This window comes from Plecotus auritus (assembly GCF_963455305.1).
Source record: "Plecotus auritus genome assembly, chromosome: 6".
Lineage (NCBI taxonomy): Eukaryota > Metazoa > Chordata > Mammalia > Chiroptera > Vespertilionidae > Plecotus > Plecotus auritus.
The window spans coordinates 167,451,508-167,470,355 of NC_137773.1; the positions used below are offsets into that span (position 1 = coordinate 167,451,508).

The 18,848-nt window shown below is 42.8% G+C and overlaps 1 protein-coding gene across 27 annotated transcripts in view; it reads left to right on the forward strand.

The window, feature by feature from the left end:
* The window catches only part of ARPP21 (cAMP regulated phosphoprotein 21), a 148,621-nt gene extending 141,644 nt beyond the window's left edge, over positions 1-6,977 (forward strand). For all 27 annotated transcript variants that reach the window (XR_013960972.1, XR_013960973.1, XR_013960974.1 and 24 more), the window contains 2 exons: positions 4,960-5,105; positions 6,175-6,977. Coding sequence is in view for 21 of the 27 variants with exons in the window: in XM_080675965.1 (XP_080532091.1) it covers positions 4,960-5,105; positions 6,175-6,432 (404 nt within the window). In the remaining 6 variants the exon portion in view is untranslated. The remainder of the gene's footprint in view (positions 1-4,959; positions 5,106-6,174) is intronic.
* The last annotated feature ends 11,871 nt before the right edge of the window (positions 6,978-18,848 follow it).

Genomic DNA, 18,848 nt, shown 5'->3' on the forward strand with positions numbered 1-18,848 from the left:
GATCACCGAGTAGAGCTGGTTAGCTAGTTTATAATGGAAAGGCTTCAAAGGAGATGAAAGTGGAGAGGAACTGATAGAATTCAAGGAACAAACCAGGCAGATATTGGAAAGTGGTGCAATGCAGGAACTATAAAAAGTCAGCAAAGGGAGAGGCAGGCCTGAGAAAGCATTTTTCTTCTTCATATTGTTCCCCAGCTAGGCCATGGCTGAGCTACTGCAACTCCAGCACAAAAATTATGTGCAAACAGCAGAGATTGGATTCACAATCAAACAGCTAGCTCATTCCATAGGAACTTGGAGAAATATTCCTTAAAGCTGGAGAAATATTTGTATTTTGACTCTCCCAAGATCAGTGATTTTTATATTAGATTATCAATTTCAATCATTTGCAAAGACCTTCTATCATATGAAGAATACTTCACTTAATAAACACAACATGAAAATTACACTGCTTGGGTGGGTTGGGGAGGTGATGAGAATTGCCTCGCTTCTCAATTAATTTGTCCTGTAGATACTTGTCCTCTTTAACTACACCCCTTCCCCATCTTCAACCTCCAAAACCAATAGCCAGGGAAACAAAAACCTGGAAGTACAGGTTTCTACTTTGTCATTTTCATTCATTTTCAAAATGTTGGATCTGTAACAAAGTATTCAAATAAAGTACGAGCTTAAATAATGTCGATCGGGCAATCATGCCAGTTTATAATCCCCAATCAATTTACATTCCTTGACAGAATATTAATGAGTTATACTCAAACTACAAATAATATCCAATGACTGTTGTATTTTAGTAGAAACACTATTACATGTTCAGATTTATAAGACCCAGGCATTTGAAATTTTATAACTCCTCAATCTTAGGGGGATGCATCCTTCCACTTGCTAGGAGGCATTTGTCCACTCCTAACCTTTTTACCTCCAGAAAATAAAGGAGGCATGTGACTTGAAAATGGAATTAACCTTGACGGAAAGAAATAATAAAAATCACTAATGTCTTCATTATCTCCATAGCACGCCTACAGGGCAGATACTGGTGCTGTTTCTGTTTCCCAGGATGTACTATATCTTGCTAATCCTCAATAAATATGGAAAACTGATCATTTCACAGCTGAGAATTGACAAACCGGAACATATTTCTCATTTGAATAGACGAGATAAGCAGGTTGCCACCGACGCTCTGCCATCTCTGCCTTCGGGTGTGCTGTGTCCCAGGCAGACTCTGTCAGTTCAGTTCATTCTTAGGTCACTGTTATTGCATTTCTGTTTGTCTTTTTCTGGACCAGAGCTCAGACTCACATTCCACACGGCCTCCTTGCTGTCTGAAGGACCACGCTGCTACCTACCTGCTGTAACATAATTTACAGAAATGCGTACCTCCAATTAAACCAGTCCAGGTGTAAATCTCTTGCCCGGAGAGCAAATTGAGTAATGAATGGGATTCCTGAATATAAATTTGGCTTTCTTTATACTTAAGTTTTCATTTCAAATTGTAGAGCTTCATTCGCTCCCCACATAAATCTTTATTTGCCTTAAGTGTGTTTACTGTGGGAAGCCCAGCACAGAGCTGGTAGCCCATTGCTATGCATAGCTGAATATTAAAGTTCACAAATCATCAGCCAGAGGGGGCCCTGGGAGGGAGTGATGCAGCCTCTGCGCCTGGTCTGGGCTCTCAGCAAAGATGAATCGCGCTCCCACAGACTCTGCCCCTTTATTATTGGGAAGCGGCCACACCACCCCCTCGCTCTTTTCTCTCCTTGAATATTATCTCATGTGTGCCTTCCAAAACATTCTGTTTATTGAATGTCATCACATCTTCTCTATTATCATAAGACTTATTTTCTCTTCACCCCAATTTGGGCTTAAAGCTGGTGTAATAGTGACTCTCTCCTAGGCCACCTCTATTCAGTTTTAAACAGACTTGGTGAAAGGATGGAAGGAGTCACTAAGTAAATACATAAATAATAGAAGCAACTGCCCCTTCTCCCCCCCCCCACCCCCGCCACCTCTCCTGACCTCCTCTCTCCCCTGCTGTGCTCTCCTCTTTCTGTCTACATGATAGCTGTGGGTATTCTACTGAAGGTCCACTGAGGCCAGCTGGCCTTTCACCATATGACCAAATTCAAGTCAACAATTTAGGACATTTCTCTAATTTTCAACCTGCACTTTGACTCTTCAACTGGAAATAAGGCTTTATTATATTTACCATCACAGGGACTTCAGAATGGATGGGTTCACACTGCCTACCCTTTGCTATAGAACTAAATGGTCAGGAAGACTGTTGGTCCTAAGTTTTCTACAACCATACCCAGTTATTTTCTCTGTATTCACAATTATTATTACAATGAATTTGGTATGGCTAACCTTCTTACCTCCAGAAAATAAATGGTGTGTGGCTAGGAGAAATGTAAAAGACGAAATAGTAAAACAGCAACAGACTTTTTTTTAGAGTCAACAGATAAATAAATTAGAGTGGAAGACCTAGACAATGGGAAATAATAGAAAACATTTTTATGGGCAATTAATATTAAAAGAAATTTCTCCCAAGTGTCTCTGCATATGAGGCATTCTGGGAGGTAGTGAGGACTGTGACATGGCCTTAGTCACATTTCTTGTTTCCTAGTCTGATGGATTTTCCCTGCTGTATAAACTGTAAACTCTTTTAGCTGATGTCACTAGTCTAACGCGCAGAGCCTATTAAAGGAAGGCCGTCACTGTGTACTGTGGGCGCAATGTGGCTGCTGGGGAGGAGGTCATCACTCTTAATTATATTCTCAAAAGGTGGTGACTTTATAAAACTTCAAAGTCACTCATTAAAACTTTGAAAATGAGGTAAGGCGAGGAATATGAACGTAAACCAATGGGACATGTAGAGAAAGCCAAAAGGTGACTTTCTAGATTACATACTTGCTCCACCCACTGATTGCGGGCACAGGCAGGCCTCTCAAGCTTGCTCTCTCTGGTATTCCAGACTGACTACTCCTTGTGTCATCTCTTTGATGAATATAGCTGACCGCCTAACTCAGTGGTTCTTGGCAAGCCATGTTTCCACAATATTTCTAAAATGGACGAAGATCCTTTTTTTTTGCATGGCCAAGGATAGTAAAATATTGTCCTCCATAAAGACTATACTATAATTTTATCCTTCTTCACCTTCCTCAATATAAGGTAAAACTCTCATATGCACGCAAAATATAGCTTATTTATTAATAATGCATATCGATTAGGAATTTTTTTTACCTTTTGTCCTGTTTTTGAAATCCAGTTGTAAGACTTACTTTCATATTTATGTTGAGAAAAATCTAAGATCTTAAAAGATTCTCCCTCAGAGAATTGTATTAAGAAAGCAGCTGCGGTGGGAATGGAGATGGGTGCAGCTGCTATGAAAAACAGTATGGATTTTCCACAAAAAGTTAAATATGGAGCTGCTATTTGACCCAGAGATCCCACTGCTAGGAATATATCCTAAGAAATCCAAAATACCAGCCAGGAAGAATATATGCACCCATATGTTCATAGCAGTGCAATTTACAATAGCTAAGATCTGGAAACAGCCCAAGTGCCCATCAGTAGATGAGTAGATAAAGCTGTGGTACATTTATGCCATGGAATACTATGCAACTATAAAAAAGAAGGATCGCTTACCCTTTAAGACAGCATGGAAGGACCTGGAGAGTATTATGCTAATAACACTATTAAGCAAAATAAGCCAATCAGAGAAAGAAAAGTTTCATATGATCTCACTCATATGTGGAATCTAATGAACAAAATGAACTGATGAACAAAGTAGACCCAGAGACATAGAAGCATAGAACAGACTGATGAATCTCAGAGAGAAGGCAGGGGTGCGTGGGTGGGTGGAAAGAGGTTAACCAAAGAACTTGTACACATATATGCATAACCCATGGACACAGACAATAGTATGGTGAAGGCCTGGGGGTTGAGGAGACGGGTGTGGAGTGGAGGGGGCTAATGGGGGAAAAAGAGGGGAAACTGTAATACTTTCAACAATAAAGATTAGAGAGAGAGAGAGAGAGAAGCTGCACTTATTCCTAGGGAACTCAGTGCATTTAGTAACTTGGACTCTGGAAGGACCTTGTTGACAGCAGGAAGCAAATTTGTTTCATTTCTCTGCCACCATAATGTTTCACCTAAATCGTCACTTTTCCACAACATGTATAACAACAGTTCACAGCCTTCCTTTGAGAATATTTAAACTACTTGTTGTGGTGATTAGAATAATTAGAACAAATAAATGAAAAGAAACTCAACTAATTACCCACCCAGAAGGACACAAACAGATAAAATTTTTACATGTTGCCTTCTGGATCATCTGTTACATGTATGTGGTTACTTATTGGAGTGTTTTACCAGAATTTTCTCACAGAACAAACACATGCAATACCTTTCACTTGCTGTTATGGTCTTTTGATAAGGAAAAGGACATCAAATCAGTCAGGGAGGGAATCGTTTTGTTCATGAGACACAGAAAGTAGAATGCATGTTTGTGTCCTTTGGGTGACATGAGGTTATGCAGAAAGGTGAAAAAGTTAGAGTGTGTCAATTTAATTAGAAAATAACTTGATAATCTGTGAATTCTCCAAATATCATCAAAACCAAAGCAAAAGACATACAGGAAAGATATAAATTAAATCTGTCAACTGATGTCAATAGAGGTGCATGTGTCTGTCATGAATTTTCCATTGTCACAACATGCTCATTGGATTGATTATTCTGCATAAAGATGGAAATATCAGTCAATTTTGGAGAGCAATACTCTTGTCCCTCTTAAAACCCCTCCCCAAAAAAGCATTTTTACAAAACAAGCATTTGGATGACACTTTCCTAATGCGGAGATTGAGATGTCTGAAGGTTGGCTTGTAAGCAAATGCTCTTACCCCACCAAATATCACTTGTGTTTGTCCTGGCACAACCAGTTCAAAAGATGGTTTTCCTTTGCAGGTTACCAGCCCGTCTTGTCTGGTCAACAGGGGTTCCAAGGCCTGATGGGAGTGCAGCAGGCTCAGAGTCAGAGCGTCATGAGCAACCAACCAGGAACTCCGGTGCAAAGTGTGATGGTCTCCTACCCAACAATGTCTTCTTATCAGGTGCACATCAGCAGGGTTATAAAATAGCACTGGCCAAACCACAGGCTGTGGGTACACCTCCATGCTGGGTGGGTGCTAGGCACAGCCACTATTCATGGTTGACTTTGAGTCAAGTTTATAACAGACGAATAGAACATGGGAAATTCCTGCTCCTATAATTATCGTGGCATGTGCCTGCCTTGCCAAGTGTGGTTCCATATAAACTTTCTATTCATGCAAGAAAAGTCTTTAGTCCAAGCTTTCTATTGATGAAGACCTTTGGGCGTTCTATAGAAATGTTGCTTATTGGGAGAAAGCCCTCAAATTACCATTCATTGTTTTACATACCCCCCAAAACTTCATTTTACCACAATTATAAGTTATGAGATTTTAAAATGGCATCTCAGATTCATTCAAAGGACATTTATGGAGCCTAACAACTGCATTTCCCATAGTGCTATGCACTCCAGAAGAGGAAGTGAAGGGTAGTAAAAGGCTTTAATCATTGTGTTTAGCTGCACCAAGTAACCAGGTACTTCTGGCCCTGAAGAATCTATCCTCAGCCCTCCTACCCTGACAACCCTTACTCACACTGTGTCAATGTCTACCTCCAGCTCCATGTTAGATGTTCTCTAAAGCTGAGAGGGACTTATGTGCCTGGGACAAAAGCCCCTCTTGCTACAGTTGGCTCTAGGCCACTTTGTTTGCATAAAACCAGAATAGGAGCATGGCTTTCCCAACAGAGAAATCCAGAATGGAGGTCCAGAGTGCTGTCCCAGGACGGTAACAAGAGAGAGGACAGAAGCTCAGAACTAACACCTCTGCACATTTACTGCATGCCAGACAGGTACCAAGCAGTGTACATCATCCTTGCAATCCTCTAGGTGGCACTTGAAGTACCTGACATTATGCAAATGGTCTAGGAAATGAGAGAGATTAAGTGATTTGTCCAATGTGAAACAGCAGATAAAAAGTAGAGCTGAGATTCGTGAACCCAAAAACTTGAATATTTTTCATGACATCACAGTATCTCATTGCATACCCCAAAATAACCTCTTCATGAACAGTTCTCTCTTGTGTCTTTTTACAGGTGCCAATGACCCAGGGTTCTCAAGGACTGCCCCAGCAGTCATACCAACAGCCAATCATGCTACCTAACCAGACAGGTCAAGGGTCACTCCCAGCCACTGGAATGCCTGTTTACTGTAATGTCACACCGCCGACCCCTCAGAACAACCTTAGGCTGATTGGCCCACACTGTCCCTCCAGCACTGTCCCCATGATGTCAGCTAGCTGCAGGACAAACTGTGCGAGTATGAGCAATGCCGGGTGGCAGGTCAAATTCTGAGCGCTCTGGCTGTGGTACATTTCTTCAGATATTACTCATGGCCTTTAAGGGAAGAGGAACAAAGTGGGAAAACTGGCTGAGGACTTAACTATTCACTCAACACTCAAATGATTGCTGCTGGTATTCTGTAAAAAAAAACAAACAAAAACAAAACAAAGACTAATACACACATTAGCTGGTTAATGGTGCATATTTCTGTCATGTCTGCTAGGTATGCCTTTATAGCTTAGCTAGTGACATGAATTCATCAAGGTAAGATTTTCTCCTACCACTGAATACCACTGTGTAGACCATAATATCCCTAATTTGGATTATTAGTTTTGTACTTTGTGTTGCGTTTGTGATGCTAAAAGTATTTAAAAATTATATACTGAACTCATATTGTACCAAAGCTGTAATGGAAAAGCAAAGAATTGATGACTGGAAGGAATAATTTATATACACTATAGAGTTTTCTTTTTTTAATGGATATATACTGTATTGTAGTGTTTAATCAAAAATAAAACTATTTGACCTTATGGAGGAAGGTCATGTTTTTACCATCAGTTTGGTTTACTCTCTCTTCCAATATGTGTTTGCTTATATGTCACTGTTTCCCCTCTGAGCTCTATTTCATGAATAAGGCTCGGAAAAGATGTTCCAGGGGGTTGTAAGTGAACTGGAATCACATTGGGAGATGTCGTAGGCAAACACTTAGCCAACTGCAATCCCTTGTCCTCATACGACAGGGGTCCCAGTAGTTAGATGGCATCTATTTCATCCATTTGTTGACTTCACATTTTTGAAATATATACCTTGGTTTTAGTATTAGGCCTATTGAATACATGTAGCTATTCTTCCTCAGTTAGGAAAACCTGAGTGTCTTGGTAACGGCAGTCCTATATCAAACCCTGTTTTACCTTCATTCAAGTTCCATCTACCTGGAAAACAAGATTTCTTCTCTTAAGGGGAAATTAGAAAGGGCATGGGCTAATTCCATTGGTTATATTGGGTCATATAATATCACGTGCCACTCGTATTGACTCAGAGGCTAATGTTTGTCCCAATAACTGAAAAGAAGGTAAAATATAGCAATCATTTAGTCACAAAGATTCAGATCATTGGCAAAAACTTGTTTAAAGAGGCTTGTTCCAGGCACTGGCCAGGTAGCTTGATTGGTTAGAGCACTGTCCCAACATACCAAGGTTGTGGGTTCGATCTCGGGTAAGGGCACAGACAAGAATCAACAAGGAATGCATAAATAAGTGAACAACAAATCGATGTTTCTCTCTTTCCCTTCCTCTATCTAAAAATCAATCAATAAAAATGTTTTAAATAAAATAAAAAGTAAAAGAGCCTTCTTTCTGTCTAATTCCAAAACATGTAATCTCCTGTAGATTCTGCAATTAAGATTGATTTGACAAATAATAACAGAACTCTGAATGTCAGCTTTGGCCCACTGATAGGTTTTATAGGAATAAAATCCCAGAGCTTTTGCTTCACTTTCATAGCACCTGACTAGTAGTTTTGTTAATACTCTCTGCCTAAAAACTATTATTACCAATAAGAGGGATGTGCAAAGTATATCAGGATAATCCCCACTTATCATCACAGCCAACTTGGTCATTTACAGCTGAATTAAAACAAATTGTTTGGGCTTCCTAAGTAATATATAAGTAATATCTTAGAATAGCAGTTTCTCAATTATTTCCATGGAAGACCCCTTTCTTAGGATACTTGTAGTTGTTATATGAAAAAAGACCATAGACAATTATAATTGGGAGACATGGTTGATGAAGGTTAAGTGATCTTTTAAAAAACCTTCTGATTTATGCAAGCCTTTAATCTAGCAGTTTATATCATGAATTTCCAAGAGGGAGACATAACATGTACAGTTCCTCAAACTTAATTGAATACAATATCCATTTATCACAGACTATAGCAAAAGACTAATATTATAGCAAAAGACTAATATCATGAAGAACATTTTTAAAAATCATAGTAGAGTCCTAAAACAAGAGTGCAAGTATAGTTACTTTATTTCTGTAGAAACCATGTTATATATAAAAATGCAATATCACAACCTACTTCTGAAAGCTTTTGGTGACTGAGTGCACACTTCCTCCATGAATGTGTGAACCTAGATGGTATGCCATAATGCCAATATTTCTAGACTCCTTTATTTTCAAAATTATTAACATTGAAGAACTTGGTATTTATACTTACATCTAAAACTATAGTAATAGTTCTATAGATATATAAGTATCTCTAATGATCCTGTACACTCTATGTAAGTATGAAAGGGATGAGTGACTTACGCATTCATTTATTGCACGCTTACTAATTTCAAGACCTTGAGCCACAGTTGTTAAAGCCCCTGCTCTTAGGAATTTCATGCATTTTCAGAATTAACTAGAGAAGTCTATAAATCACTAAAAATATAGGAAATTAGTCACAAGTCTCATGTGAAAAATACATGTTAAAGGGAGGTTTTTTTAGAGAAGGAGCAGATGGTTTTTGGCTGTGGTTTTATGAGGCTTTTTACCTCCCCGATGAAATTTGGGCTTGCAGACATGATGGTGGAAGAGTTATAATCCCAGGCAAGAAAGATGCCTGAAAGAAAAGGAAAGAAACAGGAAACATGAGCATCATTCAGGTTGACTGGAGTAGGAGGTGACTAGATAGGAGGGGACAGGATGAGTATTTGGAAATTCATAATGGGCCTGGGTGACATGACCTTGAAAGCCAAAGAGTTAACAGGCGACCAGAAGCTTCTGAAGATGTCTGAATGAAAGGTAATATGATCTCAGCCATGGTTTATAAGGAAGTATGGGCCTCAAGAAGTAGGATGGATTCGAGTTGAAAAGGCTCTTCCCTCAGCAACTGGGGATGAACACACGATAGTTAAGGTCTGGTATTGAGCTGCAGCTACAGCACGGCTGGAATAAGTCAGAGCCAGTCCTAGCTTCTAAGTCTTAACTCTTAGCAATTCACTGCATGCATGGCCAAGCTTTAGCGGTGTGTATCTTGTTTTTGCCTCTTGGACAGAAACGCCTGCATGTAAGTGCCCTATCTGAGGCTGCATTACAAGGCACAGTTACTATAACCCGTCAGGGTAAAACAAACAAAGACTGAGCGGAAATTGGAGACCACCTGGGAAGGCTGCCAAGTCTCCGTCACAGTATATTTGGTATCAATAGACAATATGCAGTGGAATCTGATATCAAATTCCTATTCCCTCTTCTTTAAAAAAAAAAAAAAAAAAAGGTGAGAACTCTTATTCATTATGGCTCAGAAAAAATAAAAAATTGTTTTCTTTACCCTTATGGATGCCACTTCTACACAAGACCAGAAATCCTTGCTTCTTCCCATGTGATTTTGCCCCAAGCCCTCTCTACCAAAAAAGTTGTTCTCTTCAGAGCTTTGAGGTTATTTTCCTATAGTTCTCAACTTCAGTGTTTGTCTCAAGTTCAAATTTGTATCACGTGTTTTCTGTGGGGTGCTGTGACCTCCCATCTTCTCTACAAAACGATTTGCCACGATTTTGTGATATCAGTGGCGAGAGCGTCTCCCTCTTTGAGCGGGTCCTCCTGCTCTAGGCATTGTGTGCGCACAGCGGGGGTGAGAGGCATCTGGTAATCTTCCATAGAGGAAAATCATTTCCTGATTGATGTCCTCACACAGATCTGATGCTTCCATTGGGCATGAAGCTGATTTCTCTACCATGATATTCACCAGCTCCCTGACTGCGGAAACTCAGGGAGCGCCGGGATGCTTGTGTGTGTTATTTGATTTGTTTTGTTTTGCTGCTTTATTCCATTTTGCTCTCAGTGTTGGCACAGAAGGAGAGGAGAGAGGTCAGAAATGGAGCAAACAGGGAAAGGCATGGATCTGAACAGGGGTGAACACTGAACCTGGATTTGATAGACAGTCAAGGAACAAACCCAGCAGGGACTCACGGTGAGGCACAGGCCCAGACTGGCAGCAGCTGGTTGGAGGAGAGTCGTTCTGAGTGCTCACAGCTTCACTCCTTCAGTGTCTGGCACATAGAGGGGACTGGAGGCTTTGCAGGAGTGGGGAGGGAGAAAATAGGGCATAGAGAGATAGAGGTCTTGGTATTCAAAAGAGAGCAGCTTATTGGAAAGTTTCGAATCACTTTCTTGCTAAAAGATCCAGTGGCCCCATATGAATGGCCCTAGAAAATACTTCTGGCTAATGGTGGTGGCAAGTTAGGGCCATACTGCTTCCTCTGTTTCCCCAAAGTTTTTAGTGTGTCAATATCTTGGAAACCATCAATGTTCACATTGCCCTGATGCTATCATAAGACTCCCCAGCTTCCTGCAGCTTGATTTCTTTTGTATGTGGAGTTTGCAGCTGCCTCTCCTGAGTTCTTAAGCAAGAAAGTCAGTAGACACCTCTGTCTGTGCAAATATATTCTCCCCTTTTGTGTAAAAGACAGCTCATACAGGTTCACATTTCCTTAAAGAAATAAGAGTGTGCTTCCCTTTCCATTACAGGGACATTGGAAGAAACACCAAGTACATAGCACAGTCTGGATTATTTAACACAAATAACTCAGTCCCATGAATTGTCTCTAAGCTGATGAAAAACAGACACAGGAAAATCGCCAGTTTGCAGAAATAGCACGATCTACCTGTCTTTTCCAAGTGCTTTAAATTTTCAGTCTATAACAGTGGTCGGCAAACCGCGGCTCGCGAGCCACATGCGGCTCTTTGGCCCCTTGATTGTGGCTCTTCCACAAAATACCACGTGCGGGCGCGCACCTACAGTGCGATTGAAACTTCGTGGCCCATGCGCAGAAGTCGGTTTTTGGCCTGGGCGAGTCTATTTTGAAGAAGGGGCGTTAGAACACTCAAGGGGCCAAAGAGCCACATGTGGCTCGCGAGCCGCGGTTTGCCCACCACTGGTCTATAAGAATGAGGCCACATTTTCCAATGAGATGCACAAGCCAATTTCATCTTTTTCAAAAGAGAGAGGAGTTACTTAAGGTGCCTAATAGCAGTGTAATAGAGAGCAATGGCCTGCAACTGAAAAAGCAGCAATTTAAATTGGACATTAAGAAAAATTTCACTCGAAGCAAGGGCAATTATGCCATGAAATAATTTCCTAAGGGAGAAGCAGGGAGATGCCATTAAAAGACGTGTTTAAAAAAGAGGAGATGAAAACAATTGCAGCTGAAGCTGCAGGAGGATCGTTTTATGATTTATTGCTTAGCTAGGCCTGCATGTCATCCTCACTGGAGAGTGACCAGGCTCACGGAGCTTACTTTACAGCGGGGAGGGATCCATACTGTACCAGAAGACCCGATGTCTGTATTCTACTTCTCTTCATGCAGAAACGTAAAGCTACAAATGGAATATGTATAACAGAGGCAAGGAGAACATGGGGGCCTCTGGTTTTTCAAAACCTACTCTGTGTCTTACAATGTTTTTAAACACACAGGTATCCATATCTATTATCTATGTCTATCTATCTAATCTTATGCCTCTCTCCAAGCAACTAATTGGTTTGTTCAAATCGGTGGCTTTAATCGGCTGGTATTACTGCCAGAGGATGTGAGGCCTGCTTGTTCCTTCACACCAATATATTGCTCTGCCTGCAGTGTGGGATATAAAACGTGTCCTTGGCCTGAAGTCAGAAGTCGAGTTTAAGTCTTGCACTGGGGTTGTGCAAAGCCCGTGGACCTCTCACAGTTTCACATTCACTGTGAGAAAGGTGGAATGCCCTATCAGCTGAACAGTGTTCACTGATAGAGGACGGTCAGTTTTTTAGTGCATCCTTGTATGTGATTCTGAATGAAAAAGAAGCTGCCATATTGGTCTGCTAAATGCCCTGAAACTCACTATTAAGGTACACTGGCAACCTATGCATTTTAGTGGCTGTTTTGTATCTTCTCTTGTGCTATCTAACCCATCATGGCAGTCTCCTTTCCTGTCCTGCTATTCCCTAACTCACTCTGGAAAAGGGGCATATCACACCTTACTCAGTCTCCATCAGTACTCGAGACACCCACACTATCACTAGCCCTTGTATGTATTGGGTATGTCTACCTGGGAGAGTTGGAAGATGCAATGTTTGTATTCTGCCTTATTTACACATAAGTGTGTAAGCACCACAGTACACCAGGGTGGACGCACACTGTGACTGTGCCTGCCTGAATGTGGGCTCAGTGTCCCAGGGATGGTTAAGTCAAGAAGGAAGAGGACTCAGAAGTGACTCTGGGCATTCAAAACCTACACTGTTGTTTTTCCCTTCTCCTGAAATCCTGCCTTAGTTTCCAATGTCTGCTAGATTAAAGTAGACGAAAATTCTAAATAAGTCAGGTGATGGATATATTAGCTAACATGATGAGGGAAATCCATTTACAATGCATACATAGATCAAATTATCATGAGTACACTTTCATACCTCACAATTTTCTCAATTATACACCAATGAAGCTGAAGTAAAGAATCTACACTAATAAAAGAGAAACATGCAAATTGACAGTACCTCCGCTATGCCCACAAGCCATGCCCACCAGCCAATCAGGAGAGAGTATGCAAATTAACCCAACCAAGGGCAGTGGCCATGGAGCTGGAGCCAGCAGGAGGGGCTTGGGTTGCCCCGGCAATGGAGGAAGCCAAGCTTCCCACCCAGCCTGGCCAGCCATGGCCTCTGCTCAAAGCTACAAAGTTTCGCCGAAACCGGTTTGGCTCAGTGGATAGAGCGTCGGCCTGCGGACTGAAAGGTCCCAGGTTCGATTCCGGTCAAGGGCATGTACCTTGGTTGCGGGCACATCCTCAGTGGGAGGTGTGCAGGAGGCAGCTGATCGATGTTTCTCTCTCATCGATGTTTCTAGCTCTCTATCCCTCTCCTTTCCTCTCTGTGAAATATCAATAAAATATTAAAAAAAAAAAGCTACAAAGTTTCAATTATAGGAGATAAATAAATCCCAACAAAAATGGCAGCGGCCATGGAGCTAGAGTGAGGAGGCAGCTTGGGTTGCCCTCGGTGATGGAGGAAGCCAAGCTTCCCGCCCGCCCTGGTCAGCCCTGGCCTCGGCTCAAGGCTACAAAGTTTCAATTATAGAAGATAAATAAATCCCAGATACTTGCTTCCAGCCAGCCCTGGCCTCTGCTCAAGGAGGCACTGAAAAAAAAGAAAAGAAAAAAAGGAGGGGCTGGGAGCTTGGGTCGCTGGGGGGTGATCAGGCCAGCATGGGACAGCAGTTCTGGGTGATCAGGCTGGTGGGGGGCAGGGCCGTTGGGGGTAAGCAGACCAGCAGGGGGGCCAGTTGGGGGTGAGCAGGACAGCGGGGAGGGGGCAGTTTGGAGTGAGCAGGCCAGCAGGGGGGTAGTTGGGGGCAAGCAGGCTGGCACAAGGGGCAATTGGGGGTGATCAGGCTGGCGGGATGGCATTTGGGGACAAGCAGGCTGGTGATGGGGGGCAGTTGGGGACAAGCAGGCCAGCAGACAGAGTGGTTAGGGGCAATCAGGCAGGCAGGCAGGCAGGTGAGTGGCTGGAGTCAGCAGTTTCGGATTATGAGAGGGATGTCCAACTGCTGGTTTAGGCCCAATCCCTGTAAACCAGCAGTAGGACATCCTTCAAGGGGTCCCAGATTGGAGAGGGTGCAGGCCGAACTAAGGAACAGCCCCCCCCCCCGCATGAATTTTGTGCAGCGGGCCACTAGTCCATACTAATAAAAGGGTAATATGCTAATTAGACTGGGAGACCTTCCAGACGTTCTTCCGTACAAAGCCATGGTGGCGGGGCCAAGGCAGAGGCAGTTAGGGGCGATCAGGCCAGGAGGGGAGGGCAGTTGGGGGTGATCAGGCTGGTGCGGGGGGGGGGGGGGAAGTTGGGGGCGAGCAGGCTAGTGGGGGGGAGCAGTTGGGGGTGATCAGGCCGGCAGTGGGAAGCAGTTGGAGATGATCAGGCCGGCAGTGGGGGGCAGTTGGGGGTGATCAGGCCAGCAGTGGGGGGCAGTTGGGGGTGATCAGGCCGGCAGTGGGGGGCAGTTGGGGGTGATCAGGCCAGAAGACAGAGTGATTAGACGCAATCAGGCAGGCAGGCAGGTGAGCGGTTAGGAGCCAGTGGTCCCAGATTGCAAATGGGATGTCTGACTGTTGGTTTATGCAGTCAGACATACCCCGAGGGGTCCCAGATTGGAGAGGTTGCAGGCTGGGCTAAGGGAACCACCCCCCTGCACAAATTTCGTGCACTGGGCCACTAGTCCTAAATATAAAATGCAAAGCCATAAAATGTTAGAAGAAACCTTGGAAGAACATCTTCATGTTCTCAGGTTATGTACTGATCTTTTTAGAGAAGACAGAAAAATCACAATAAAGAAAAATTATTAATAAATTGGGATTACCATACAATATAAAACCCCTATAAAAATGACACCATGGCAAGGTGAAAAGAGAAGCTATTGACTAGAAAATATCCTATGTACTCAAAATATATAAATCAATAAAACATACACATAACCCAAAAGAAGAATAAAGAACTGAATTAAACAATCAATTCACTGAATAGTAAACTTGAATGGTCAAAACATTTTTAAATAAAAACTCAATACCACTAGTGATCAGAAAAATGATAAATTTAAAATTCCAGATATTATTTTACTCTCAATCGCATTAGCAAAAATTAACAAATCTAGCAACAATAGTCATTAGGTGGGAATGTGAAGCAACAGAGCTATTATCCACAATTGGGGATGTATAAATTGGTACAGTCACTTTGGAAAATGAAGTAACATTATCTAGTAAAGTAGAAAATAAGCATATGCAGCATCCATCTATTCCACCTGTAGGAAATACCCTGGAGTGTCCCTTGCACAGGTAAGCAAGAACATGCTTACGAGAATGATTAATGGCAGTGCTTTTAAAAGAACAAATGGGAACCAACCTAAATCCCCACAAGTAGGAGAATGGATAGATTAATATTCAGAGAATGAAATTTAATGCAACAGTAATAATGAACTAGAGCTGTAAATATCAGCATGGAAAATTCTCAAAGACAAATTTGTAATAAACATACAAATAGTGGAGAAATATTTAAAACATGGTGCTGAAATTTGAAAACATTCAGAATAACACTATGAATGGTTTTTGGCTATGGATAAAGTATAATTTAACATGTGTACCCCTAACCAGTTTGGCTCAGTGGATAGAGCGTCGGCCTGCAGACTGAAAGGTCCCAGGTTCAATTCTGGTCAAGAGCATGTACCTTGGTTGTGGGCACATCCCCAGTAGGAGGTGTGCCAGAGGCAGCTATTGATGTTTCTCTCTCATTAATGTTTCTAACTCTTTCCCTCTCCCTTCCTCTCTGTAAAAAATCAATAAAATATATTTTAAAAAATAAAATGTGCAATAAATACTATGCATGGGAATAATAAATATTAAATTCAAGCCACTGGTTAATTCTGAAGAGAAGGGACTAAGAAATGAATGAGTATATTTACCTTAGAATCTTTAAATAGATCTGAAATATCAGATGTGAAACAAATGGAAGACCAATTAATTTTACAAATAAATAGGTGGCTGAATACCAGATTGTTTGCAAAGTTTATTCTCTAGATTTTTCTGAAAGTTTGACATTTCAAAGTAAACATTTTAAGACATATAGGAAAAATGTTTTGTTTTACCTTTATTGTTTTACCCCTGAATTTGGTGAAACATATTCTACATTTCTTGTTACAAACATTATATAGAGTATAAGAGGGCACATATTGGAGGTTTGCTAGTTCATCCATAAGTACTGCTAGCTTTTTTTTTTTTTTTTTTTTTTTTTTTTTGCCTGTCTTAGGAGACATGTTGCTTCAAATAATCATCTGGATACTGGCTGCCTATCCTATCTAAGAAAAGAGTAATATGCAAATTGACCATCACTCCAAGACACAAGATAGTCACCCCATGTGGTCAAAGATGGCTGCCCCCATGTGGACACAAGATGGCCTGCAGGTGAGGGCAGTTGTGGGCAGTTAGGGTGACCAGGCCAGCAGAGGAGGGCATTTGGAGGTGACCAGGCTGGCAGAGGAGGGCAGTTGGGGGAGACCAAGCCAGCAAGGGAGGGCAGTTGGGGGGAGACCCAGGCCTGCAGGGGAAGGCAATTGGGGGGGACCAGGCTTGCAGGGGAGGGCAGTTGTGGGCAATCAGGCAAGCAGGGAGGGCAGTTAGGGGTGACCGGGCTGACAGAGGAGGGCAGTTGGGAGAGACCAGGTCAGCAGGGGAGGGCAGTTAGGGGAGACCAGGTCAGCAGGGGAGGGCATTTGGGTGGGGCCAGGCCCACAGGGAAGGGCAGTTGGGGGGACCAGGCCTGCAGGGGAGGGAAGTTGGGGGCAATCAGGCAAGCAGGGAGGGCAGTTAGGGGTGACCGGGCCAGCAGAGTAGGGCAGTTGGGGGAGACCAGGCTGGCAGGGAAGGGCAGTTGGGGGCGACCAGGCCTGCAGGGAGGACAGCTAGGGGCAATCAGGCCAGCCGGGGAGCAGTTAGGTGTCGATCAGGCTGGCAGGTGAATGGTTAGGGTGTGATCAGGCTGGCAGACCGGGATCAGGCCTAAACAGGCCTTCGGACATCCCTCAAGGGGTCCCAGATTGGAGAGGGTGCAGGCTGGGCTGAGGGATACCCCTCCCCATGCACAAATTTCGTGCACCAGGCCTCTAGTCTATCTATATAAGAGTCTAAGTGACCATCACAACTGAACAGATGACCCAACAGGCTGCATGAGGCAACCCGGCCAGCTGGGGGGTTAGTGAGGGGCGACCAAACGACCTAGCAGCAGGCTGCGTGGGGCAACCAGTCCAGCAGAGGGGGCAGTTGGGGGCAATCAGGCCAGCAGGCAGAGGCAGTTAGGGGTGATCAGGCTGGCAGGCAGGTGAGCGGTTAGGAGCCAGTGATCCAGGATTGTGAGAGGGATGTCCGACTGCCGGTTTAGGCCCGATCCCCAGGATCAGACCTAAACCGGCAGTTGGACATCCCCTGAGGGGTCCTGGATTGGAGAGGGTGAAGGCTGGGCTGAGGGGACCCTCGCCCCCCATGCATGAATTTCATGCACCGGGCCTCTAGTTTTGGTATAAAACTCTCTTAGAAGAGAAAAGTAGAACTGAACCTGTGTTAGTGGAAGAAAAGAAGTACCAGGTGTAAGAGTGTGTGTGTGTACTTCAGGTCTCATGCTGTCTATTAGTTGTTAAAGTAAATGAGATTGGATATCTCAGAACTTTGGGAGAATTGGGGTATTTTGGTACTTTTGTGTTCTGTTGAATTCAAATAACATTTCATCTCTAGTTTCACTGTTGTTATAAATCACATTTACTAGACACTCATTGAATACCAACAGTACAGGCTAACTGAACAACTGCATTAACCATATTTAGAATTTTTCTTAAAATAATTATGCTTTTTCAGAGTCCTGATTTCTTAAAAGCACTGAGTCATTTCTACAACTCCAAACAAGTTAATAAATGTTGTGGGCTCCAGTTTCCTCAGATAAGAAAGGTATTATTAAGCTTACCCACTGTTTATTCTTCTCCATAAGACTTTGTACATCACTGTAGCAGTAGGAAGTCACTGAATTGTAAACTGTCACCTAACAAGACTGTTGAGAGCATTTAATGTTAGCAGAGGCCCTAACTCTGTAGGGTGGATTTTGAAAACTCACAGTGAGTGTTAGGAGTACAGTCCAGATGTTCTGGTGTCCAACTTAGTATTTATTCATTTTAAAATGAATTTACTTCATTATTTTTCTCTGTGAGTAAAAAGTAACCTCATAAGTCTCTACATTTTTATGCACAATGTCCAACTCAAAAAAAGTATGAGACATGCAAAGAGAATATCAAAAAACTCAAATAATGGCAGCAAACCCAGAGATAAGTAAGGTACAGGAGTAACTAGAGAAGTTCTAAATGGCCATCACAAATAAGTTAGAGAAAATAGGTGTTTTAAATAGCTAAAAAGATGAAGAATTTCAATTGAGATTTGTAATGTACAAAAAGGAATCCAAAGGACATTCTATAATTGAAAAAATCCTATATAATAAAAGCCTAATATGCAAATGGTTCAACTGGGAGTTGGATCACTTGCTATGATGTGCGCTACCAGCAGGCAGCAGTGGAGGCACTGCTGGCACCGATGGGCCCCAATGAGAGTGGGACGATGGTGGGATGGTGCAGCAGGTGAGGGGGCGGCAGCAGGCCACAGCAGGGTGCCAGGTGGGGCTGCAGAGTAGCGAGGCTGGGGGTGTGAGCTGGGGCTACAAGCCTGGGGGCATGAGCTGGGGCCCGATCCCTGCAGGTCACCCCGAGGGACCCCACCCATGCACAAATTCGTGCACCGGGCCTCTAGTATAACACATATAACTGAGAGCTACTGAATGGGTGGAAAGAAGCATTTAACAGAGGACATAATTAGTGAACTCAAGACAGACAAGAT